This window comes from Mustelus asterias, chromosome 6 (assembly GCF_964213995.1).
Source record: "Mustelus asterias chromosome 6, sMusAst1.hap1.1, whole genome shotgun sequence".
Classification (NCBI taxonomy): domain Eukaryota; kingdom Metazoa; phylum Chordata; class Chondrichthyes; order Carcharhiniformes; family Triakidae; genus Mustelus; species Mustelus asterias.
Window position 1 is genome coordinate 33,684,989 of NC_135806.1, and position 27,487 is coordinate 33,712,475.

The 27,487-nt window shown below is 42.4% G+C and overlaps 1 protein-coding gene across 3 annotated transcripts in view; it reads left to right on the forward strand.

Moving 5' to 3' along the window:
- Positions 1-27,487, forward strand: part of ythdc1 (YTH N6-methyladenosine RNA binding protein C1) — an 84,086-nt gene that overhangs the window by 52,125 nt on the left and 4,474 nt on the right. For all 3 annotated transcript variants that reach the window (XM_078214152.1, XM_078214154.1, XM_078214155.1), the window contains 8 exons: positions 4,375-4,469; positions 8,056-8,164; positions 13,717-13,834; positions 16,883-16,967; positions 17,053-17,219; positions 20,112-20,194; positions 26,123-26,159; positions 27,407-27,446. In XM_078214152.1, coding sequence (XP_078070278.1) covers positions 4,375-4,469; positions 8,056-8,164; positions 13,717-13,834; positions 16,883-16,967; positions 17,053-17,219; positions 20,112-20,194; positions 26,123-26,159; positions 27,407-27,446 — 734 coding nt within the window. The remainder of the gene's footprint in view (positions 1-4,374; positions 4,470-8,055; positions 8,165-13,716; positions 13,835-16,882; positions 16,968-17,052; positions 17,220-20,111; positions 20,195-26,122; positions 26,160-27,406; positions 27,447-27,487) is intronic.

The following is a 27,487-nucleotide window of genomic DNA, read 5'->3' on the forward strand; positions in this document are numbered from 1 at the left end:
GCCATGGCCCTCTGACTGGGCCACATTGTTGGCGTGACTCCTGCAGAGTATCGGGGGTGGCACTTGAGGGCAAGTGCAGTGATACTCTTGGGGAGGGGGGTGGAGGGCAGAGGTGCTTGAGGGTCAGGGGGTGGGGGGATCTGGGGGGTGAGTTGGGGGAAGATGCGAGATGGGGTTAAGCACTCACTCTTGCTGCCTGAATGAGGTCATTTACCTTTTTGCGGCACTGCTGCGCTGTTCTGGGGGCTAGTGCTATGGCACTAACCGAGGAGGCAACTGTCTCCCAGGCCACTTGCCGTCACCTTCCCTGGGTCTGCATCCTGGTTGGGGGGCGGGGGAGACGCTGCCCCCGCCCCCCCCCCCCCCCCCCCCGCCTCTGCAGCACCCAGCAACCTGCTGTGGTCGCCCTCTGTGAACCTGGGCGCTGCCTTCTTTGACATTTTTTTCCTGCATTGTCTGCCTGTCCATCCTTGGGGTTTTTATGGAGCTGCCCCTTGTTGGGGCAGATCAGATGCAGGCAGTTTGAGAAAGCATTCCAGCAAATTAAATGCAGTTTGCTTGTTAGAATTGAGGGGAAGGCAAGTGAGCACTTTAGGGTGGTACAGTGGCTAGCACTGCTGCCTCACAGCGCCAGGTATCCAGGTTCGATTCCAACCTTGGGTCACTGTCTTTGAGGAGTTTGCACATTCTCACTGTTTCTGCGTGGGTTTCCTCTGGGTGCTTTGGTTTCCTCCCACAGTCCAAAGATATGCAGGTTAGATAGATTGGCCATGCTGTGGGGTTACAGGAATAAGATCTGAGTGGGATTGTTGTCGGTGCAGACTTGATGGGGCTGAACTGCACTGTGGGGATTCTATGATTCTACACTTACAGATGTGCTAATGGGAGGGTGGGGGAGCTGTCCCTCTATGATGATTGAGGGCAGGGGAGAGAAAGGGAGGTGTCTTGCAGCCATTGGAGTTGGGGGGAAGAAGGAGTCCATGTGCAGGTGGGTCTGGGGAGGGGGCGAGGGGGGGGAGGCATGGAGATACTGCCACTCTGCCTGCGATCAGTGGGGGCGAGGGGGGAATAAGGGGGTCCGTAACGTTGAGGGGTGGAGCAATCTCTGTGGGGGCCAGGGTAGGCATTATCTGGCCCAGGAGGGATCTGGCAGGGGAGCAGCATTTTTTTTGCGCATGCGCAGTTTGGGACTCCCATCACAGCTGCAGGGTTTTGGGCGCATTAAGCCTCACCCACAGGCTTTTGCAGCGAGAATCAGACTCGCTGATAATTTTGCAGGCAGAGTGCATATGGGGGGGCCTAAAAACGGGCCCAAAAGGCAGATCTGAAACTCCCAGTTTCAAGTCCGCCCAGCACTTAGGCAAAAAAATGGTAAAATAGCACCTCTGCTCTGCCCTCGTGTAAACTCTAGATCAACATGATTGTCGAACTGCTTCTTGAATTGTTTGTGTAATGTTAGTGTGTCATAAACCTGTAGTTCCAAGCAGCATTGCTTATCTAACAGCTAATGAATTTGACTTTCGAAGCTGGGCGGGGGGGTTGAGAAATTGTGTAGCATTGCAACTTTATAGATTATGGGCTAAAAAGTTTGGAGTAAATCCTTTACTTTGAAAGTTAGAAAAATATTAATCTGTAATAGACCTTTTTGCATTTTTTGCGCTCTTCTAATCAATGATGCTATTTGCACCAATTCGTGGAAGAGGCTGGGGGTTGCAGAATTTAAATGCATTATAATAGATTTTGGCAAACACATTTTTGATTATGAAATTGCCCTAATTGGAATGCATAGCTTGGTGAGATTGGCAACATATCCACTGTTAATGCTCCCTTCTGTTGGTGGTTGTTTCCTGAATGGTCATCTTGCATCCACAACTTTTGACTTCACAGCATTTCCAAGTTGTCTCCAAATTACAATGTCACGATAATTCAGTACCTGAGTGTTTCCTGTTGATTTGATAGCTCGTTGAAAAACTTATTTTTGGTTCATTTTATTAACATGACGCTTGTTTGGTTTTCTTTTGTGGAAATGTAAACATTGTTGAGTTGAATTGATTGCAGCATTGTAAATGTCTTGCCTCCGACTTTTATATTGGATGGCATTACAATTTCAAATTAACTTGAGTTTTTATATGTTTCCTTTTTCCCCCTGTTAATGATTGCTCCAAGAAATGGAGGGCTAGATTGTTTACCATCCCTGCGCATTGTTCTTTGTGCAATCTGGGCAGTGAAATTGCCTAAGGTTTTCTGGTATGCTCTAGCTCCATGTGGTAAGTTTATAGTGTTGGTGAATGGGTGAGTGGATGTATAGGAAGGGTGATATAAGTGGGTAGGATGGCAGGTGGGGGTGTCAGTGTGTGTGTTTGGGGTTCCAGTTCTTGATTTACTCAAGAGTTAGACTAGGTTTTTCTGTCTAATAATTTCTGGATGACTATTCGGGCAAGTAAATCGGAACTGTTGAAAGTCCGAATGTAACTCACAGTCGGAGGTGTGTGCGTGTGCATGGAGAGATGGCCATCTCTGGCCATATGTCCCATCACCAGTGATCCAAAGATGGGCAGATGGGGGCCATAACAATGGGGAAAAGAGCTTTACTGTTCAGCTGTGGCATTTAGCAGGTACAGCAACAAGTTTTCCAGGTGGCTTTTGACTGTATCAGAAGTTGGTGGGGGAACCTGACAACCAGAAAAATTGCAGAGGAGTGATTTGGTACCCTTCCTGAAAATGGTTAATTATTCCTAGTTTGAGAGCTTCCATCCATTCTGTAACTTATGCAAGTTATCATTAAGGTAAAGTTAGAGATTTATGTTTACATGAAACAATTGTAAACGTCAGCAGATGTAAAAGGTTATGCTTTGAAGTGTGCTGAGGGAATAATTCTGAGATCGAACAGGCTGCGTGTGGATGAATTGAAAGCTTGTGTATTGGATACTATTATTGAACTATGCAAGCAGGTTTGATGCTATCAAAATCAATGAGCTACATGGCTTCTGTCCTGTTTCTGCTAACATGTTTGTTACTGCAAATGTATTACTCACCATTATGCAGTTTGGCTTCAATTTTGTGCCCCATTTTTTGAAAGTTCAGATTCCAATCCATTTTAATGCTCATATGGTCAATAATTATTGGTCGATAAGCACTCTCTGGTCATATGTAGTGCAGGGAAATGATCTCTAAGCTATACCAGTATTCCTGTACCTTTACCTTCTGATGCAACAGTGCAATTTTTACTTTCCAATCGATCATCCATTAAGTGAGTTTATCAAGTTTAGAATCATCTCAAAGTAACATACAACCCAGAAGCAGGTCATTTGTTCTGTTCTGCCGGTGTTGACTCTTTGAAAGAGCAGTTGCACATAGTATTATCCGTGCTTTTTGCCCATGCTTTTGGGGTGGCACGCATTGCTGCCTCACAGAGCCAGGGACCCCGGGCTCAGTTCCAGCCTTGGGTGACTGTATGGAGTTTACACGATCTCCCAAAGCTGTGTGGGTTAGGTTGATTGACCATGCTTTATTGACCCTTGTGTCAGTGAAATTAGCAGACAAATACGTGGGGTTGCAGGAATAGGGCCTGCGTGAGATTGTGGCCAGTGCAGACTCAATGGGCCAAATAGCTGCCTCCTGCACTGTAGGGATTCTACGATTCTGATAATTTACACTGTCGGCAATTATTTGCAGTTCTGAATTGTTCAATCGTGCTGTCTTGGAATTCCTTAGTTTGTTTGATTTCATTTAACTTTGCAGTTTTGCAGCTGATATAGAGGCCTTACTCAAATTACCACTTAAATTACAGCAGCCATCGGTCTATGTGCTGATCTGTTGAACTGAATTTCTGATTTTTCTTTTTAAATGATTATGACTATTACTTCACTGAAATTGCATTTTATGGTTGGATGTTTTAAAATTATAGACTCCTACAGTGCAGAAAGAGGCCATTTGGCCCATCAAGTCTGCACTGAGCACAATCCCACCCAGATCCTCTCCCCATAACCCCATGCATTTACCCTAGTTAGTCGCCCTGACACTAAGGGGCAATTTAGAATGGCCAATCCACCTAACCCACATATCTTTGGACTGTGGGAGGAAACCGGAGCACCTGGAGGAAACCCACGCAGACATGGGGAGAATGTGCAAACTCCACACACACAGTGACCCAAGGCTGGAATTGAACCCGGGTCCCTGGTGCTGTGAAGCAGCAGTGCTAGGCACTGCGTACTGCCCCTTTTTTTTACAAAGCGTTTTGGCAAGTGTTATTTACAACTCTGGTACAATGTTGATGTTTCAGAACAAATCATCAAGCATAAATGTTGCTTTAAACTGTTGTCAGTTGTGCTATTTGCTGTTACATGAAGTAATTTTATATTTGCATTTTTACAGATCAAACTAGTAAACTGAAGTACATTCTTCGAGATGCACGATTTTTCCTCATAAAAAGCAACAATCATGAGAATGTATCCCTGGCAAAGGCTAAGGTATAGTCTTGTGTACCCAGATTTCCCTGAAATGAACCCATTTGTACTTTGCATAGTATATGTTTTGATGTTGGGTGTGTTTGTCACTAATTTGTGAATGCAACCAATCAAGTTTGTATGTATGAATTCTTAGATTTTAAATTTGGGTTGTGGCAACTTGTTTACCCAGTTAAGATTTTTTGTTGTATACCTTTTGTTGCTTGTACATTGACTTGTGATGGTTGTCAAATGGATATTGCATTTGAGCAATCAATTTATATAGTTTGGATTTAGATGTAAAAAGTTATGCTTTGAAGTGTGCTGAGGGATTAGCGCATATGTTCTGAGATCGAACAGGCTATGTGTGAATGAATTGAAAGCTTGTGTATTGGATACTATTGTTATTGAACTATGCAAGCAGTTTAATGCTATCAAAATCAATGAGCTACATGGCTTCAATCCTGTTTCTGCTAACATGTTTGTTACTAGCTCACTATTTGGGCTTCACCAGACATAGCTGATCCTGCCACTTGACCAAGAGTTAGACAGCAATTTCCAACCTGTGATGATAACATAGTATTGCCATTGATGAATTTGACCTGAAAGGCAAAGCTAAAAGAGGTAATCTGGTCCATTGAAGTGGGAGCATATTTACAAGATTGAAAGATGCCTTTTATGCAGGTCAGTTCTAAATATATGATTGTACTTGTGACCAGTGGCATAGGCACTGTCCTGAGCCAGGCAAAAAGCACTGTCTGTCGATATGCCATAAATAACCAGAGAAATGGCATGAGACTAATTTTGTGCAGAAACTATTCACATGAGATGACATCTGTGTTCTAGCCAAAGTCCCTCAGTTTGGTTAACCCCAACACATTGTGACATGTTTGTAGCAATAAGACATAATGCGCTATTGTGTAAGTTAAATCATCCAGCATCAGCATGGTTTGTATCAGGAATGCTAGTATGTTTTCATTCCAAGATTAGAATTCTGTCGTGGTTCTGTTCTCGGTAGCAGTTGGGAAGAAATTTATCAGGCTGGGAATAGGGTACTAATGTGGAAATTGGCCCGGACCATCTGGGCAGCAGTGGAGTAAGGACACATGCTGCTGGTGGCTGTGTTTAGAACTGTGGCCTTACCTTTTTGCGCTAGAGTCTTAGGAACTTCATCCCATGGCTGCTCTGTGCATCTCTCAATAAGGTCAATTGGGGCTCTAGCGACAAGGCACAATTGTAGCAAAGCATGCCACAAGTCACAGGCTGAAGACTCGCCCCTTGAAATCTGCCTTCAGTTCAGTGACTTTGTTTTTGAATGCACCTGTCATATATTTTTAATTCTGGCAAGCAGCAAGTTCCAGATTAGAGCAAGAGAGTTTCTGGTGCCGTTGCGGCCCTCAATGCCGGCAAGCGTCTGAATGTTTTGCTGCTAAGAGGTTCGAAAGATTTAGGCCATCATTTTTTAATTTTTGTCTGCAGTTTCTTTTTTTGCCTTCGTCACCTTAAATATCTCATCACTCAGTCAAAACGGAGGTCACTTGTTTACTGAAAGTTCAGTTTACTGCTAAGAATTTTGACCAGCTAATATTCTGATTGAAAAGTTTTAGTAATTAACACAGTGGTTCCCAAAGGGTGCGGCGCGCCACACTGGTGCGGCGAGAGAGGATGGCAAGTGTGCCGGGAAGATTCCAGGACAATCAAAGAAACATTTAAACATGGATAGATATTTTTCCAAAGTGATTGTTTTATACTTTCTGGATGTCCCATGATATTATAAAGTAGTTGTGTTCCATGTTATGAATCAAGCACTGCTAGGAGTTGTTTTTTTTTGTTTTTGAATGCCCTGTATAACTGAAGCATAGCCTCCCCACTCTTGTATACAATTCCCTTAGCAATAAACAATGATATCCTACTAGCTTTGCTAATCACTTGCCTCACTTAGTCTTCTGCGATTCGTGCACTCGAACACTTTGATCCCTCTATATCTCAGCTGTGCAAACATTCACTTTTATATTTGTACTACCAAAATGGACAGCCTCACATTTTCCCACATTATACTCCATTTGTCAGACCATTGACCTTTCTGTATGCTTTTGTTAGCATCCTTTGTCATCTTCACAACTTACTTTCCTATCTATCTTTGTGTCATCAGCAAATTTAGTAAACATACCTTTGTTGCCTGCATCCAAATCATTTATATAAATTGTAAAGCGTTGAGACTCTGGCACTGATCCCTGTGGCACACCATTTGTCATATACCTACTATTTCCTAGCCAATCTTCTATCCACGCCAATATGTTACCCCTACATCATATGCCTTTTTTCTGCAATGATTTTGATGAGGCACCTAATCAAATGCCTTCTGAAAATCTAAATACATTACATCCACTGGTTCCTGTTTGTTCACAGCACCTGTTACTTCAAAATGCTCTAATGAATATATAACATATAAGTGTGAGGTGGTTCATTTTGGCACGTCAAATAGGATGGCGGAATATATTAATGGTAGGACTCTTGGCAGAGTGGAAGATCAGAAGGATCTTGGGGTCCGAGTTCATAGGACGCTCAAAGCAGCTGTGCAGGTTGAGGCTGTCGTTAAGAAGACGTATGGTGTACTGGCCTTCATCAATCGAGGAATTGAATTTAGGAGTCGTGAGATAATGTTGCAGCTATATAAGACCCTGGTCAGACCCCACTTGGAGTACTGTACTCAGTTCTGGTCGTCTCATTACAGGAAGGATGTGGAAGCCATAGAAAGGGTGCAGAGGAGATTTACAAGGATGTTGCCTGGGTTGGGGAGCATGCCTTATGAGGATAGGTTGAGCGAGCTCAGCCTTTTCTCCTTGGAGAGACGAAGGATGAGGGGTGACCTGATAGAGGTGTATAAGATGTTGAGAGGTATTGATCGAGTGGATAGTCAGAGGCTTTTTCCCAGGGCTGAAATGGTTGCCACAAGAGGACACAGGTTTAAGGTGCTAGGGAGTAGGTACAGAGGAGATGTCAGGGGTAAGTTTTTCACTCAGAGGGTGGTGGGTGAGTGGAATCGGCTGCCAGCAACAGTGGTGGAGGCGGATTCGACAGGGTCTTTTAAGAGACCTTTACATAAGTACATGGAACTTAGTAAGATAGAGGGTTATAGGTAAGCCTAGTAATCGCTAAGGTAGGGACATGTTCAACACAACTTTGTGGGCTGAAGGGCCTGTATTGTGCTGTAGTTTTTCTATGTTTCTATGAATTAGTTGAACCTGATTTCCCTTTCACAAAACTATGTTGACTCTGCCTGACTACTTTGAATTTATCTAGCTGCCTGTCATAATACCTGAAATCTGAAATAAAAAGAGAAAAATGCTGGAAGTTCTCAGCAGGCCTAGCAGTATCTGTGGAGAGAGAAATGACATTTCAGATTGTGACTGTTCTGAAGAAAGGTCATGACTTGAAACTTTAAATCTGTTTCTCTCTCCACAGATGCTGCCAGGCCTGTTGAGTATTTCAAGCATTCTGTCTATTTTGATTCAAACATTTACTGCCCAACTTGAGGTCAAAGTGTTCAGATCTGTATGTTCCATTAGCTATATAACTAAGGTGTTTCTCCCCTCTCTTTCCTATTTAGGGTGTATGGTCAACACTGCCGGTAAATGAGAAGAAGCTCAACACTGCATTCCGGGATGCTCGGAGTGTTATACTGATATTCTCTGTTCGAGAAAGTGGGAAGTTTCAGGGTGAGAAAATAGTATGGGGAAATTGAGTAATTGTGTTGGTTTTGTTTATCTGCTTAATTGCCTGCCACCATTCACAACTGGAAATGGAACAAATGCAGAGTTTTGACCTGACCTGGTTATGGAATTATTTACCATATTATAGCGCTCTACTTCTGTTCAGTGTGCATGTAGTGCGTTGTTGTTTCACCAGGTTGGTACCTTTTTAGGTATGCCTAGTCTGCTCCAAGCATGTTCTCTGAACTCTTCATTGAACCAGGATTCATCCCCTGACTTGATGGCAATGCAGAGTGAAGAATATGCTAGGTCATGAAATTCCAGATGATGGTGGAATGCAATACTGCTGCAACAAATGGTCATGGATGTGCAGTTCAGAGTTGCTGGGTCTGTCCTGAATCTTGGAATTATTGTTATTCTCCTCTAGTAAAGAAAAGAGTACTTTGACCAAAACGATCTCTCCCAGGTTTTATTTATTCTTTAATGGGATGGGGGCTTTACTGCCCAGGCCAACATTTATTGCCTATCCCTCAACCTGGAGATTGTGTGCAGTTTTGGTGTCCTTGTCTGAGGAAAGATGCCCTTGCTTTAGAGGGAGTACAATGAAGGTTCATCAGGCTGATTCCTGGGATGGCAGATTTGTCATATGAGGAGAGACTAAGTCAGTTAGGATTGATTCATTGGAGTTTGGAAGAGTGAGCGGGGATCTCATAGAAACTTATAAAATTCTAACAGGATTAGAATCGTAGGGCCCAATTTTACCAGACTTTTGCGCCCATTTTCGGGCGTGAAATCGTGGTAAAGTTGGGCGTCGGGCCTAAAACGCGGTCCAGACCCGACCCAAGGCCAATCGTGCCTGTACCAAAGGCCGATCCGGCGCGCGCCCAAATCGGCCAGCGGCCGATTTAAATGCATTTGCATGCATTTAAATCGACATAATGAAGCCCGCGTCCAACTTACCCAAGGATTCCCACTTTACGAGGCTCCGATCCGATCGGCGCCCGCGCATTTACCGTGTTGCTGAATTCAAGTCCGATAGGGCTTCAACTCAGCAACTGGACCACGCTTCGCGGACTGCCCCCGCGAACCACCCTGGCAGCCAGCCCCCCCCCCCCCCGATCAGACTACCCTGGGGCGCAGGCCCCGCCAGCAGCCCCCCCACCCCCCGGATCGGGCCCCCGACCTACGTTGCTCGCTGGTGTCCGTCGAAAGCATCTTGCGATCCTGGCCTTGTTCCGGGGGTCCTGATGGGTAGGATGACATCTCTTCACTGGGGGGGGGGGGGGGGGTGGAATGTGACATCTCTTCCCCGAGGGAGAGGGGGATGTGCCATCTCTGCCCGGGGGGGGTGTGGAACGGAGACGTCATATCCCTGCCCCCCCCTCCCCCCAGGGAAGAGACATCACATTCCACCCCCCCCCCCCCCCCCCCCCCTTCAGGGAAAAGACGTCAGATTCCTCCCCTCCCCTCCCTCCTCGGGGAAGAGACGTCAGATCTCCCCCCACCCCACCCCCCAGGGAAGAGATGTCACATCCCCCCCCTACCCCCCTCGGGGAAGAGATGTCACATCCTCTCTCCGGCACCTGAAATATCCAGTCCTGTCCCTGTCCCCAAGTCTCCGTAATGGCCACCACATCACACTTCCAAGCATCGATCCACACTCTAAGCTCATCCACTTTATTCACTACACTCTTGGCGTTAAAATAGACACATCTCAAACCTTTGGTCTGAGCTCTCCCCTTCTCCATCACCCGTCTATTCTCCCTCTTACACTGTGCCCTTCTCTATTTGTGGGCTAACCTCCTCGCTCTCAGTCACCTCATCATGATTCCCTCCCCCCAACCTTTCTAGTTTAAAGTCTCCCCAGTAGCCTTAGCCAACCTTCTTGCCAGGATATTGGTCCCCCTGGGATTCAAGTGCCACCCGTCATTTTTGTACAGGTCACACCTTCCCGTAAAGAGGTCCCAATGATCCAGGAACCTGAATCCCTGCACCCCGCTCCAGTCCCTCAGCCACGCATTCATTCTCCACCTCACTCCATTCCTGCTCTCACTTTCCCGTGGCACAGGCAGCAATCCTGAGATTACTACCTTTGCGTTGCTCCTTCCCAGCTGTCTACCTAACTCCCTATATTCTCTTTTCATGACCCCTTCTGTCTTCCTACCTATGTCAGCGGTACCAATATGTACCACGACCTCTTGCTCCTCTCCCTCCCACCTCAGGATATCTGGGACGCGATCAGAGACATCCCGGATCCCGGCACCAGGGAGGCAGACCACCATCCGAGACTCCCGTCTGTCTCCTCAAAAACGCCTGTCCGACCCCCTTACTGTTGAGTCCCCGATTAATACTGCCTTCCTCCTCCTTTTCTTAGCCCTCGAGTTACAGGGCCGGACTCTGCTCCAGAGACACGGCCACTGCTGCTTCCCCCAGGTGGGCTGTACCCCCCCAGCAGTTCTGAGATTTTACCCAGCAACAGTGAAGGAATGATAATATAGTTTCAGATCAGAGTGGTTTGGGGCTTGGGGAGGATCTTGGTCTCATGCATTTGTGGTTCTTGTCCTTCTGGATGGATGGAAAATGTGGCTTTGGAAGGTACTGTTGGAGTTGCTGCAGTGCATCTTGTAGGTAAAGCACTCTGCTGCCACTGTGTCATTAGAGGAGGGAGTGAGTGTTGAGGGAGGTAGATGGGGTGCCAATCAAGCTAGCTACTTTATCCCAGAAGGTGCTCCGCTTCTTAAGCATTGTTGGAGCTGCATTGATTCAGCAATGGTAAAGCCAGTGAATGTGATGGGGTGATGGATAGATTCTCTTGTTGGAGATGGTCATTGCCTGCCATTTGTGTGGCATGAATGTTACTTGTCAGCCCAAGCCTGAATATTATCCAAGTTTTGCTGTGTATTGGCACAACTGTTTCATTGTCTGAGAAGTCGCTAATGGTGTTGAAAATTTATGTAATCATCAGCGAACATCCGCACTGCTGATCTTTTAATGGAGGGGACGTCATTAATGCAGCATTACCCTGAGAAATTCCTGCAGTGATATCCTGGGGCCAGATCAAGATGGTTGATGTTCAACCACTACAGCCACTATTTGTGTTGAGTATGACTCCAAATGCTGGAAAGCTTTCCCCTTGATTCCCATTGACTCCAGTTTTGCTGGTGCTCCTTGATGCCACACTGGGTCAAATGCTTGATATGAAGTCACTCTCACCTCATGTCTAGAGTTCAATTCTTTTATTCATGTTTGGATCAAGACAGGTCAGGAGTTGAGTGACCTTAACAGACCTCAAACGGAGCATCAGTGAGCAGGTTATGATTGAGTGAGTGCCACCTGATTGCACTGTCAGCGACACCTTCCAGCACCTCATTTTCAAAATTAAATAACTTTGAGCTTTTTATTTATGTTTATTATTTAAATTATTTTTAAGTAGAATTCAGGATCAATATCATTATGAATAAAATATTAACCCTAGTATGGTAAGTGGACGATACTCTCCATACTCTTCTAATTGTTTGAGAGTCATAGAGCAATGCAGCATGGAAACAGGCCCTTCTGCTCAACTAGTCCATACCAACCATGGTGCACTCCCAGCTGGTCCCAATTGCCCGTATTTGTCCCATATCCCTCTAATCCTTCCCCATCCATGTACTCATCCAAATGCTCTTTGAATGTTGCTATTGAACCTGCCTCAACCACTTTCTCTGGCAGTTTATTCCATATACACATCACTCGCTACGTGAAGAAGTTGCTCCTTGGGTCCCTTTTAAAACTTTCCCCTCTCACCTTAAACCTATACTCTCTAGTTTTCAATTCCTCTACCCTGGGAAAAATACTGTGTATTCATCCTATCCATGCCCCTCATGATTTTATACACTTCAATAAGGTCACCCCTCATTCTCCTATGTTTCAGGGAATTAAGCCCTAGCCTGACCAACCACTCCCTATAACTCGGGTCCACTAGTCCTGGCAACACCCTCGTAAATCTTCTTTGCACTGTTTCTAGTTTATCAATGTCTTTCCTGTAACAGGGTGACCAAAACTACACAATACTCGAGTGCGGCATCGCCAATGACTTATACAAGTATACATAATGTCCCAACTCCTTTACTTAATGCCGTGACTGATGAAGGCCAAATAAGCTAAGCGCCTTATTCACCACTCAGTCTATCTGTCACACTGCTTTCAACGAACTATGTACTTGTACTACTAGATCCCTCTGTTTGACACTACTCCCCAGGGCCCTACCATTCACTGCGTAAGTCCTACTCTGGTTTGACTTTCCAAAATGCAACAGCGCAAACTTATCTGTATTGAAATCCATTTGCCAATTCTTGGGCCCACTTCCCTGACTTATCAAGATCCCCCTGTAATTTTTGATCACCTTCTTCACTATCAACAATACTTATCTCCTAATTTTGTATTATTTGTAAACTTATTAACCATGCATTGTATATTCACATCCAAATCATTTACATGAACAAAAAATAATAAGGTTCCCCAAGCAGACCCCTGAGGTACACCACTAGCCACAGGCCTCCAGTCCAAGAAACAACCTTCGACCATCACCCTCTGCTTCCTACCAACTATAACCTTTTGAACCTTTGGGAGAAATGACAGCAGATCGGAGTGGATGATGAAAGTGATGATTGTTGACTGACTGAAAGTTGGACTAGTATATTGCATATCTCAGGTTGTGCTGAGAAATCTATGCTTCCAGTGGGAAATTGGACTCAACTGGACAATCCTTTGATATCCCCCCCACCTGGTATATTACAAATTTTATCAATAATAAAACGAGGAAATTTTAAAATCTTACTCAATTGTTTTTAAAGAAATGCAGGCAGTGTACAAGTTATCATCCTCTTGGGAATAAAACCATGATCCTTGCGAGTTGAATGTAATTTATTTATTTTTAATGTTCTTTTGATATTTTCCTGGATGTTATGCAGAAAAGGAGTGTTCCACTTGACACCATCATTCCATCGATTGCCATTTTAAACACAACTGTCAGATTAGGAAACATATAAACTTTGTCTGGGTGTTGATGATAATATCAAATATTTGTTAGATGGTGTAGATAGCAAAATCAAATTTGTTAGATGGTGCATAGAAGAATATTTATTTGCCAGCCAATATTCTTTCATTTTATTTAAAGTAAAGTTTATTTATTAGTCACAAGTAAGGCTTACACTGCAGTGTTAATGAAGTTACTGTGAAATTCCCCTAGTTGCCACACTCCGGCGCCTGCTCGGTTAATGCACCTAACCATTATTTCTCCCCCCAGCAAAAATCTAATTTCATGAAATACAGACCATTTAATATCTATTCTTAAACTATAGATGTAGTTAAGTAAATGTTACTTGGGGATATGGAAGTGGCCATGTATTTAATGGGCCACATCTCTGATAGTGGCTTGACCCTTGATGTAATGAGTCAAAAATTCATACGTTCAAACACAATGAATGTATACCAAGTACAAGCATACGCAATATATGTGGAGAATGGAGTTCATTAATTTTAGGCAACTTGCCTTAACATTTTTCACTTGTTTTCAGGGTTTGCCAGACTTTCATCAGAGTCGCACCACGGAGGATCTCCAATTCACTGGGTGCTGCCTGCAGGAATGAATGCAAAAATGTTAGGTGGCGTATTCAAAATTGACTGGATTTGCAGGTACTGTCAGCAGTTAAAAACTAAACAAATTCAAACATTAAAGATAGTTGAGGTGCATTATTCCATGGAATGATGTGTGGATTTCAAGCAGCAATTCTCTATGTGGACTGCCTGCTTGAGTGGTGTTGAGTATAAGCTTTGTGGGGAGGAAAGGAAATTGCTACTCTGAGTGAAGAACCTACCTCTGACATCTGTCCTATATCTATCACCCCTCAATTTAAAGCTTTGTCCCCTCGTGCTAGCTAGCGAGTTATTAGAGCAATCAGTGTGCAATAAGCCCAAAGGATCGAGGAATTTGTTCAAAATTCCTCGATCCTTTGGGCTGGTTCGGCTTATTGCATACTGATTGCTCTAATAACTCGTGAGCTAGCACGAGGGGACATAGCTTTAAATTGAGGGGTGATAGATATAGGACAGATGTCAGAGGTAGGTTCTTCACTCAGAGAGTAGTAAGGGCGTGGAATGCCCTGCCTGCAGCAGTAGTGGACTCACCAACATTAAGGGCATTTAAATGGTCATTGGATAAACATATGGATGATATTGGAATAGTGTAGGTTAGATGGGCTTTAGAGTGGTTTCACAGGTCGGCGCAACATCGAGGGCCGAAGGGCCTGTACTGTGCTGTAATGTTCTATGTTCTAAGTCATGTTCAAAGGATTGTGATCCAAGAGAGTGAAGAAGTGCCTTTGGTCCATTTTTATTTTATCCATCCAAAAAAAGCCCTACAGTGTCTCCCACGTTCCTGGCATTACAACATCTGGTTTCTTCCTGGATTTTATTTCAACTACTTGTTTCATGGTTGATTATGCTTTTGTGAAGAACTTCCTGATGTGTCTTCATTGTGCCTTTAACGAGTTTCAGGTGTCCTTATGCCCTAGTTTCAATTTAATTGGAAGTGATATTTCAGATTTACAGTTTCAGTACCTTTTACTATCTTGATATCTTAAAACGCTATAAAAAGCCAGATGAAAGGCTGGAACATTAAGAGCTTTGGTTTTGGAAGCGAGAGATAGGGAGGTGGGCAGGAATATGGAGTTGAAACCCAAGACCAGCCATGATCGTATTGAACAGAACATTCTTGACAAACTATGTGGTCGTTATCTCCTACTTGTGTTGTCAGTCTCATTATGTGAATGAAAAATCTTGAAGGTTTTCTTGGTTTTCCTCACGAGTCTGGCCTCTGGAGATAACAATGACAAGTTATGTTATTCAGTGCTTCAAAGATCCCACTAGGCAGGGTTTTCTGCGCAACCCCAGCCACAAAAGTGGTTTGCCACTGGCTGCTGGTGGGATCTTTTGGTCCTACCGTTGTCAACGGGGTTTCCCATTGAATGTAACCTTTGCTGCCAGGAAACCTGCGGCGGGGTGTGCTGTCGGCAGGAATGGAAGATCCTGCCGGTGTGAAAGGCTGGAAAATTCCGACTGTAATCTTTAAGGAGAAAAGATCCCAAGAGTAATCAGAACTTTGGTCAAGTAAGTACATTTTGAGGAGGAAATTTAGGTTTAGGTAAAAGCTTCCAAACCATAGGTGTGGATGGCTAAGGGCATGTGCCAGTGGTAGGATGAAGGATAGGAGATGCATGAGAGACTTTGGGAAGAGCCATAATGTTGATCCTGCGTTTTTTCAAGCATTTGCATGTGTCTCAGTTTTTTGTTTTAATGACCAGAAGTGGACACTACTCGAGGTATGGTTTGACTAGTACTATTACATATAAACTAGAAGCAGGAGTAGGCCATTCTGCCCTTTGAGCCTGCTCCGCCATTCATTTTGGTCATGGCTGATGAACAAATTCAGTATCCTGATTCCGCCCTCCCTCCCCAATATTCCTTTACAACATTGTATACTCCCATGCTCTTCTGCCTTTGTGCTTCCGCATTCTGTTGACCTTGTTAACTGGTATTTTGCAGTTGCTTGTGTTAACTCTCAAGGGCAAGTAGGGATGGGCAATAAATGCTGGCCAGCCAGTGACACCCATGTCCCACGAATGAATAAAAAAAATTATCAGGTATACTTAGACCTCTAAATTCTTTCTTTAATCAACAGCAACTTGCATTCCTTTAACATAGCATTACATCTCTGGGCCTGAGCAAGAGGATTACTGATAAACAGTTTTGACATTGAACCACTTTGGAGATATCAGAATGCATGACTTAAAAACTTGGTTATAGATGTAGGTTTTAAAGAGCGCCTCGTGAAAGGAGGAGGTAGAGCGACATGGAGGTTTAGTAAGGAAATTCCAGAACTTTGTGCCAAGGTAGCTGGAAAATGCTATTACCAGTTGGAAAGCAGGGACTAGACTGGGTGGAAAGTGGACCAGCCAGAAGACCATTGGACAAGTGAAGTCCAGAGGCAACAGCAAGATAATCTTTAGTTATTTCAGCACAATTTATGACCTATGTATGTTTCTGTCTTTTCCCTTCTTGTATTGACCAGAATGCTGGGAGAGCTTCCTGATCTTTGAACAGGATCTTGATCACACACCTGAGTAGTTTGACTCTTCTTGAACGTAGATTCAATCATGTATCCCTATTCAAACTAAAGTCCTTCTTGTGTTCTTATGGCAAAGTGAGGGCTTGAATTGGCACAGAACAAGTTACCGTACTACCTTAATGACCGAGGAGACCTAAGAAAAATGAAATATTTTTGTCAGGAAAAAGTACAGTTAAGATAGTCTCAGCGGGTGACTGTGTGGAGTTTGCATATTCTCCCCATGTCTGCATGGATTTTCCCAGGGTGCTCACACAGTCCAAAGATGTGCAGGTTAGGTGATTGGCCATACTAAATTGCCCCTTGGTGTCAGGAGCCCAGCAGGGTAAATATGAGGGGGGGGGGGGGCGGGGGGGCGGGTTTAGGGGGATAGGGCCTGGTTGGGATTGTTGTCAGTGCAGGCTCGATGGCTGAATGGCCTCCTTCTGCACTCCAGGGATTCAATGAGAATTAAGCTATGTGAATTTCAGCAAACTGTCTTGTGATCTGTAAATTAGCACCGAGCATGGGGTAGAATATTTGACCGTTATGCTTACTTATGAGAAAACATTGTTTTACAGACGTGAATTACCATTCACAAAAACAGGGCACCTTGTAAACCTGTGGAATGAAAACAAACCAGTTAAAATTGGACGGGATGGGCAGGTATACAAATCTAACTATTCAGACTTATTGCAGACTTCAAATTGTTTGTTTTTTTTAAAATTCTGTCGTTGTCTTTTTTTTCTAGGAAATTGAACCTGAATGTGGCACACAGCTTTGTCTTCTGTTTCCACCGGATGAAAGTATTGACTTGTATCAGTTCATTCATAAAATGCGGCACAAGAGAAGAGTGCATTCTCAGCCACGGTCAAGAGGCCGGCCTTCTCGACGTGATCCTGTCCGGGAAGTGGGAAGGTTAGAAACGTTCTTTGGACTGATAGTAGGCACTTGTATTGGAATAACATGATGGAGCGCTAAGAGTCACCATTCATGGTACCAGCGATACAGAAGATCAATTTAAAATCCTCATGCCAAGCTGCATGGACTAGTCTGTGGCTTCAGTGAGGATTGCACAGTCTACCCTTGACAGCTGTGGGTGCTTTCGCAGTGGCTTTTCGTCTTCAAGAATGAAAGAGTGGAGCCATACGTGGTTAAAGCATAAATGTCCAGAATGAACTGTAATAAAGAAATGGGGTGATCATATTACTGTTTCCAATATGAGTACAGAGTGGTACATCCTGTACATATACTGGGGTAGAGGGAGTTTGAGGTATTGTGTAGAACCAATGAAATCTTGGTATGGTAGGTGCAGTGTAAATTATATTTTTAATGGTAAACTTGCATTTATAATCTTGTGAAAGCCTTTTCTTTCAGGTGTATTCCTGTGGATAATAATGTGCTCTGGGACTGTAAAAGCATCAGTATCTATTAATTTTGCAGAAGATGACATCTCATTTTGGGTTAAGTTATTTTATCTTGGTCAAGAAGAGCATTAAATATGGGACTCTTTCATTTGGTGCTACACCCTGGTTACCGTGATGCATACACCTATTGAAAGTATTCCTTTAAAAAGTATTAGTCACAGTGAATACATTTCCATCAAGCTGCTGAGCTTCTGAAAGCATCCACGTGATTAGGTTTTTTTAAAAAAAGGGAATATCGATGGCCCTTGGAGACCTGGCAACAAACCAGAGTGTGGATGTTGCTGAGTCCGTGTGCGATCTTCCTAGATGTCCACAGTGCCTCTGGACTTTTACAGTTTGAAGCCACCTCACTGAGCACTGCTTATGAACAGTATACAGTTTCCCTCCTAATCCTGGGGGGAGAAAAGGGGTGTTAACACGGTGAAAAAAGCGGAGAATTTCAAAGAACTGATGTAACCACTCTGCTTAGTGCCTTTGCCTGTAGCCATCTATCAAACAACAGATTTAAGTCTTTCAATACCCTCCACTCTGTCAAAGGACCATGGATTGATGTAGTTTGCTGGGATGCAGCCTTTGACAAATGTTTCCTTTAATGAAATGCACCTGTGGTAGGTAGAAAATAATTCAACAATGGCCCATTTCATTGATGTAGTGGACTGTCGATTAGGTAGGAGGAAACCTGGCAGTGCCCCTCTCTTTGTGGCTATTATGGACTGTGCGGCCAGCTGTCTTTTGAAGTTATGAGCCAAGGGGTTCACTGTGCTATTTTAAAGGTCTTTGTGAATGGAATTTATTCTTTTTTTTGCACTGGACTGCAATAGCATTGCTACCACAGCACCTCTACTCAGCCTGCCAGGCCCTCCTTTTAAGTTTGTGGCTCACACCACAAGTCATTAGTTGGGACTGCTTTATGAACTTTACTGTCAAATTAAAACCTTCGTTGCGTGGTCAAAAAATCAACTACAAGAAGCGGTATGTTCCTCCTTTAACCAGCATTTTTATATGAACTTGCTGTTGTTGCCCTTGTTTGTTTTGAATGATAGGGTGAGAAAAATCCACTTTTTCTTCATCTCTGTGTTGACGCATCCTCTTGTTTTGTTAATATGAAGAGTTTTCATCTTCCAAAACATCTATCTCTCTCTAACCTATCTTAAAAATTAGTTTAATCAGCTCCCTCCTTATTACTGATGCATGCATAGTTCTCAGAAACTTCTAATCCATTAAAATAGTTAATAGGCATTCCTATATATTTTGATGTCAAATATGGTGGTCATACTTTGAGGCTTTAATATAAATGTTGGTAATTGGAAAGCCAAGTTGATATCCAGACATCTTGCACCTCAATTTAAAAGTGAGAATCAATGTGGAATTAATGAATTTTTCTCACCGTTAAAGCTTTTTTATGCTTTATTTTTTGTTTAATATATAAAAATATATGCAACAGAAAGCTGGAGAAAAGTCATTTAGTATGAACATCACTCTTCCTGTTGACATTAGACTATTAAGGCTTTTAAGGCATTTTGTTTGTGTTGTTAATGTTTTATCCCCGTGGAGACAGTAGGAATCGAATGTGACTTTAAAGTGCACACTTGAATGAATCCCATTGTGTGAATGATCAAATTTGACTTTCATGGTTTTTTCACCATTATTTGTTCTTTTGTCATATCTTTAGAATACAAAATGTGAATTTTAAAACTGACTGCACATGTCCTGTTTAGCAGAAAGAGAATAGGCAAAATTAAGTTTGGTTTTGAATTTAAAAAAAGGTGGTGTTGTAATTTGAAACTGGATCTCAATGGCAACTTCCTCTTTATGGGGATAAAATTGGACAGCTGTATTTTAAACTATACATATAAAATATTTGGAATGTTTATCAGACAATCATTATGAACAAAAGGTCCATCCCTTCTTCGTCTTCATGTTGTAACTTGTAATTTGCATCGCAACTTTTATGAAATATTGTGTTTTCTTAAGTAAGCTTTCTGTTGCCATGGTATACATAAAACCGAGCCATCGTGAAATACAGCTGGTCACTTCTGTGTGCTCAAATGGTTGGTTGTAATTTTCTTTGATTTTTATCTGAGATCTTAAGATTTAGTTTTAACAGTAACCATCCTGCACTATTTTAAAATGAGCAAGTTACTGTTTTTTTAACTGGGTTTAATGCAGTCAGCAAGACAAAGTCAGATACCTCAGCACAAAAATCCAGCTGATCAAATTGACCAGTTTCAGTAATACTGATTAATAAAACGCAGGAAAAACTGATCCCATTATATGTTTGCTGTTCTTGATTGCTATCTTAAAATTTTACATTTGCCAGCTTTCTCAATTGTATTCATCAAGTTGTTGTTTTATAATGATTCTGTTTACCTAATTTACGTAGGCGTCGAGCAGAAGATTTTGACTCATATAACACCAGAAAGAGACCAAGGATTGACTACCCACCAGAATTCTCACAAAGACCAGGTCATTATCTTAGCATATTGTAGTTTTTGAGTTAGAAATGTGGCATTTGAATGAAGTCTACCCTCACTCATGACTGCAGTTATATGATCTACAAATATACCTGAAAGTATATTGGGCTGTTGTTGTTTTTATTGTAGTTGTGAGTCTGTGTACACTGCTCAAATTATCCATTCAAATCATGCTACATGTTTCCTAATCAAAATACTAATAAATCATAGAAACTTCAGGTAAGTGCAAGTATGTCACACACTGCATAAGTTTCATATGTATGGTTAGTTCTGTAACTAACTATAATTTAAAATGCATTTTTTGGATAATTTTGGAAGCTTTAAATGATGTTGAGCGGACTTAGCCAATATAAAGGTGAGTAATGAAAAGGGAAATATATACTTAAAGCTGTTGACAACAGACGAGAGATAAAGTTAAATCCTTTTTCAATAGTCTGGGTGCAAGCAGTTAATTTAAAACTCTGGCTATTGTAGATTTGAATAGCATATTACTGTTACTTTTTTGTTTAAATAGTTAAGTGGACAGCACTGTCCAATAAGAAATCAAGTACGTTGTATGGCACTGCAGTCATGCTCTACCAGTTGGGATTTTGCTGCTTGCTGTGGTGGGTGGGATTTGAATTTACTACCACTGGGTAGCAGGTCCATTGCACTAGACCGATAATACCTGGTGTTTTTCAATAACCGCTTGCAGTTATATATTTATATTGTGTTCTTGCTGCAGTTTATCATCCAAAGGGGTTTCATGGGAATGTTATATAAAATTTGTTTAGGACAACAGGCCAAAAGCTTAGTCAAGGTACATTTATAAGTGCAATTTTGAGGAGAGTGAGATGTTTATGGAGGAAATTCTAGAACTTATGCCCTAGGCCGCTAATGGTGGGTCAATTAAAATGGGGTCAGAATTGGAAAAGTGCAGAGAAAGGGCTAATACATGGAATGATTTTTAGTTAGACTTAACATGATGATCAGAAGTGTGTGTTTTTATTCAGTCCTTTCAATTCAGAGCTTTAATTTAAATTAGAAAAGATTAGAATTTTAGAATAATGCAGCACAAAAGGTGACTATTCAGCCTATCATGCCTATGCCGGTTCAAAGGCTATTGAATTGGATCCATTTATCAGCTCTTACTCTGTAACACAGCAGATTCTTTACAGTTCGTTGTTCAATTCCAAGGAGAAAGTTACCATTTGATGTACTTTCATCCTTTCAGGCAGTGCACTCTAGGTTTCAATAGTTTGTTTCAATTCTACATGTTTTCTTTGACTTTAGTGAGTCATTAAATCTCTCTTTAGCTGCCAACTCTTCTGCCATTGGAGGCAGTTTCGCCTAACTTGCATCCCAAGCAACTGTTTAGTAAGAAACCCAGATTTTGGAACGCTTCCACCAAATCTCCCTTTAACCCTCTCTGCTTCATGGGGAAAATAATCAAAGTTTTTGATGGGTTCTTGAAGTATTAGTCTTTGTTTATCACTCATTAAAAATAAACCTTTTGTTCTGGTCTTCTATTTTGGGTTTTTGGAGTTTACTGTACTTGGGCAGAAATGCCTCATTGGCAATCTATAACCCAGAATGCATAACTTTCAAAGATACCTGCTAGTTTCTTGTAGAAGTAGTGAATTAAATACAATTCATTGATAAATGTATGGATCAGAAGGTATGTCAGTCAAGTATTTTTGGAAGTATCACTGAAGCTATTGTGGTTCTGTACCATCTGTCTTTGTTGTAGATTTGATATGCTAATACTCCTTTTGTAGAACTTTACACAGCTATATGTTTTCGGAATTAGGGTGTCAGTGTGCACTGTAATATCTTCCATTCATTTAGTTTAAGTAGAATGTTGGAGGTTTGCTAATCTCTGTCCAAGTTCCAGAAATGTGCTGTTTTCATGAGATGGTTTTGCACTAGAAGTGCTTCAGTCAAATCTAACCCTAGTATACTTGCAACTCGATGCTAACTTGTTCAGCTCTAAATTAATAAAATAAGTCTCTCAACCTTTCTTTAATGAAATTCAAGGTGTTGATAGTTGTAATCAGAGCACTCGTATCACGTACATAATTTACATTCTTGGTATGGTTCGCTAAACAAAATGAGCTATCGGGCAAACTGAAGTGCCTTCATGCTTATCCCATTCTTGAATTTTGCTAGCTTGACAATAATTGGAAGAATGTGGGGTTTAATGTATGATTGCATGTTTAACCAGCAAATATTAATGGATCTGTGTAACTGCATACGACAGTGTAAAGGTTCACATGAACAATCAACAAATAAAGTGGTATATAAAATGCTTATGTTTTACGTTGCACAAGGGACTTGCTATATACAAGCCTGCTTTCCCATTGTCATGGATTTTGGTCATGTATGTTTGTTGGCATTTGTCTTGATCAGTCGCTCATAGTAAATATTTATTGCAAATTTTATGTAGTTTCAGGCTCTTGCCATGAGGTGGCAAAGTACCACAGGCAATTTTCACACTTATAAAAAATAAGGAAACCTGTATGATCCTACTTAAAATGACTGAGCAAATTTTTGTATTTTTAAATGAGAACTTTGACATCCCACTTGTATAATCTAATTTTTTTGTAATTTTACAGAAACAAATGGTGTCTCCAACTAGGAGCTACTTTCTCACATTATTGTTTAGAATTGACTGATGAGCAAAACGTAAAAATGATTATGCTGATTAGTTAAAAAGCAAACTAGTGCCACTTCATAAAATGATCTATTTCACAAATCAATGCATGTTCGACAGCATAGAAAAACCTTTGGAATTCTAAGCTGGAGGCTGAATATTAACCTGTCAAGCAAGTGACTGGAAAGCTAAGTAAAAATCCCAAAATAGACTATGAATAAAGTGGGTTGAGATTTGGGTATTGTTCAGTTAGGCCATCAGTTAGAGTACTGCACGTTATAAGTGCTTTTTACTTTTCAATTTGTTTTCACCTCACGGTGGCCAGTGGATAGCACTACTGTCTCACAGCTCCAGGGACCTGGGTTTAATTCCGGCCTCGGGTGACTCTGTGTGGAGTTTGCACATTCTCCCCATGTCTGCGTGGGTTTCTTCCGGGTGCTCCAGTTTCCTCCCACAGTCCAAAGATGCATGGATGAGGTTGATTGGCCATGTTAAATTGCCCTTCGTTTCAGGGGACTAACAGGGTAAATATGTGGGGTTATGGGGATAGGGCCTGGGTGGGACTGTTGTCGGTGCAGACTCAATGGGCCAAATGGCCACCTCCTGCACTGTAGGGATTCTATGAATATATTTTCCTCAGACCTATTGCAGTGACGATCATTTTAATGGTGTACACAGGTTATGATTAACCGTTTCTTTAGAAATAATCACGTCCGTAGTTGGGAAGATGCTGGAGTCCATCATTAAAGAGGAAATAGCAGAGCACCTGGATAAGACTGGTTCGGTCAAGCAGGTGCAGCATGGATTCATGAAGGGAAAGTCGTGTTTGACGAATTTACTGGATTTTTATGAAGATGTGACTAGTGCGGTTGACAGGGGAACCGGTGGATATGGTGTTTTTAAATTTCCAGAAGGCATTCGATAAGGTGCCTCACAAAAGGTTGCTGCAGAAGATTGGGGTACACAGAGTTGGGGGTAAGGTGTTGGCGTCAATTGGGGATTGGCTATCTAACAGGAAGCAGAGAGTTGGAATAAATGGGTGCTTTTCTGGTTGGCAGTTGGTGACCAGTGGCGTGCCGCAGGGATCGGTGCTGGGGCCTCAACTGTTTATCATTTACATAGATGATCTGGAGGAGGGGACTGAGTGTAGGGTAACAAAGTTTGCTGATGACACGAAGATGAGTGGGAAAGCGAATTGCGTGGAGGACGCGGAAAGTCTGCAGAGAGATTTGGATAGGCTGAGCGAGTGGACGAGGATCTGGCAGATGGAATATAATGTTGGCAAATGTGAGGTTATCCACTTTGGAAGAAATAATAATAAATTGGAATATTATTTAAATGGAGAAAAATTACATCATGCTACTGTGCAGAGGGACCTGGGGGTCCTTGTGCACGAACCGCAAAAACTCATTCTGCAGGTGCAGCAGGTGATCAAGAAGGCGAATAGAACGTTGGCCTTTATCGCGAGGGGGATAGAATATAAAAGCAGGGAGGTCTTGCTGCAACTGTACAAGGCACTGGTGAGGCCGCAACTGGAGTACTGTGTGCAGTTTTGGTCCCCTTATTTGCGAAAGGTTATATTGGCCTTGGAGGGAGTGCAGAGAAGGTTCACCAGGTTGATGCCGGAGATGAGGGGTGTAGCTTATGAGGAGAGATTGAACAGATTGGGTCTGTACTCGTTGGAGTTTAGAAGGATGAGGGGTGATCTTATAGAGACATATAAGATAATGAAGGGGCTGGATAGGGTAGAGGTAGAAAGATTCTTTCCACTTAGAAGGGAAACCAGAACTAGAGGGTACAGCCTCAAAATAAGGGGGGGCCGGTTCAGAACAGAGTTGAGGAGGAACTTCTTCTCTGAGGGTAGTGAATCTCTGGAATTCTCTGCCCATTGAAGTGGTGGAGGCTACCTTGTTGAATATGTTTAAATCACCGGTAGATAGATTTCTGATCGATAAGGGAATTAAGGGATATGGGGAGCAGGCGGGCAAGTGGAACTGATACACTTCAGATCAGCCATGATCTTGTTGAATGGCGGGGCAGGCTCGAGGGGCTAGATGGCCTACTCCTGCTCCTATTTCTTATGTTCTTATCAAAGGGATGATTTTCTTGAATCTGAATTTTGCAAAAGAATTTGCATAATTTTTTCAAAAAGTAATCGAGCTTTGTGTTTGAAATGAGTTTCCTTTTTGGTAGATGAGACTATTATAACTTAAATTATACATGGTCTTAAAGGTCTGGATTTGGCTCTTTATGTTGAAAGCTGGAATGGACATGCACGTCAAGTGGTTTGAATGGTCTTTTATTGCCACCTTGTTTCTTTAATTAGTGCCTTTGTCCCAGTTAAAATAGACTCTTTGTTAAACAATTCAGTTAATGCAGAAAATGCTGTACTGGGGTTAATTTAAAGGAAGATTGTTGCGGAACGCTTTAGTAACTTATTTCATTTGAACTGCCTTGAGGTCAGTGGTCCCTCAACTCCTTAATGAAAGATTAATAAGTGATTCAGGACACATCTCAGTAAACTTGCACAATTCTATTTACTGCAAAGCTGGGTTAAAATTAGAGTTCCGATATTCTTGTGCCATTTCAATTTTTAGTCTAAAGTTATAAATTGTTGTCATAATCGTTTCCTGGTGCCATGTTTTGAAGGTATTTTTCATTCAGGGTAGGAGAGCACACTGCAGAAAGCTTTATCAAGCAGCATAATTGTGAAATATTGGGTTAATGACCTAAGAGACCAATTCAGCTGTTGAACTCCATAACTCTTCCAGCTTAATATCCATAGTGTTTCAGCTCCCTGCCTAAATTAAAATGCTTAAAGTGAGGAAAAGGCATGAGAAATTACCTACAGCATTGTCCATGGTTTTTTTAAAAATACAAGAATGGTGATGGATTTGGACAGAACTTCAAACACAGTGCATAGCTTCCTAATCGCAGTTATATCATAAGAGCAAACTTGAATGGTGAATTGAATTTGACAAGTGACTGTTAAATGTTGCCAAATCATGATCAAAAGCTGACAATGGGAATTATATGTCTTATACAAGAGTTTTTAGATGTTTGTAAATTGATTTCCTAAACATACTTGGAATCCTGAAGACTAGTGTTGGTTGAAAAACATTTTTAAATGTATCTAACGCTGCAGGTTGAAAAAGTGTAGGTGTTTCCTACTGCTGATTAAAACAGGAGTTATCTAAATGTTTCTGTTAGCTGTACTTCTGAAATGGCTTCCTGTGCAAATGATCAATATGCAAAACTGTTCTTGTTAATATGTTCATCTTTGGGCAGGATACATGAAGGATCCACGGTACCAAGAAGTAGAGAGGTAGGTTGTCTAAATTAAACATATCACACGTTCATGTTTTCACAAGTGTCTGCATGTTCCTTCAAAAGTTGAGCTCCAAAGATGGCACAGTGGCTAGCATTGCTGCCTCACAGCACCAGGGACCCAGGTTCAATTCCAGCCTTGGGTGATTGTTTGCGCGGAGTTTTCACATTCTCTGCATCTGCATGGGTTCCTCCAGGTGCTCCAGTTTCCCACCACAGTCCAAAAGATGTGCTGGTTAGTTGCATTGGCCATGCTGAATTTTCCCTCAGTGTACCTGAACAGGTACCAGAGTGTGGCGACTTTCGCAATGACTTCATTGTAGTGTTGATGGAAGCCTACTTGTGACACTAAGAAATAAATAGGTGGATTGACCATGTTAAATTATACGTTAGAGGAATTAGCAGGATAAATACGTGGGATTACAGGATAGGACCTGGGTGGAATTGTTATTGGTGCAGAATTGATGGGCCGAATGGCCTCCTCCTGCACTGTAGGGATTCAATGATTTCCAAACATGCCACCCTGGTGAGTGGCCGAGTGTAAGTCACACACTTTTTAAAAATTTTCATTGAATGTGGGCATCGCTAACAAGGCTAGCAGGTGTTGCCCATCCCTAATTGCCCTTGAATAGGTGGTGTTGAGCTGCCTTTTTTAAACTGCTGGAGTCCACCCGCAATGTTGTTAGGGAGGGAGTTACAGCAACAGTCAGGATGCTGTGTGGCTTGGCGGGGAACCTGCAGGCATTGGTCTTCTCGTGTCTGCTGCCCTTGTGCATCTAGGTGGCAAAGGTTGCAAGTTTACAAGTTGCCATACCTGATACCAACTGCTGACACTGTACATCAGTGGTGGACAACAGGGGAGAATGTTAATTACAACAGTATTATGGGCAACATGGTGGCACAGTGGTTAGCACGGCTGCCTCACAGCACCAGGGACCCGGGTTCAATTCCGGCCTATGGCCACTCTGTGTGGAGTTTGCACATTCTCCCTGTGTCTGAGTGGGTTTCCTCCCGGTGCTTCAGTTTCCTCCCACAGTCCAAAAATGTGCAGGTTAGGTGGATTGGCCATGGTAAATTGACCCTAGGGGGTGTAACAGGGTAAATATGTAGGGTTACAGGAATAGGGGCTGGGTGGGATTATGGTCTGTGCGGTCTCGATGGACCGAATGGCCTCCTGCATTGTAGGGATTCTATGATTCTGTTGCATAAATTCATTCATAATTTCAGAACTTTGTATCCCTACAGACGATTTTCTGGTGTTAGACGTGATGTGTTTCTAAATGGAGTAAGTAATTTTCTGTAAAATTTCAAACCTTAGAATTGCCA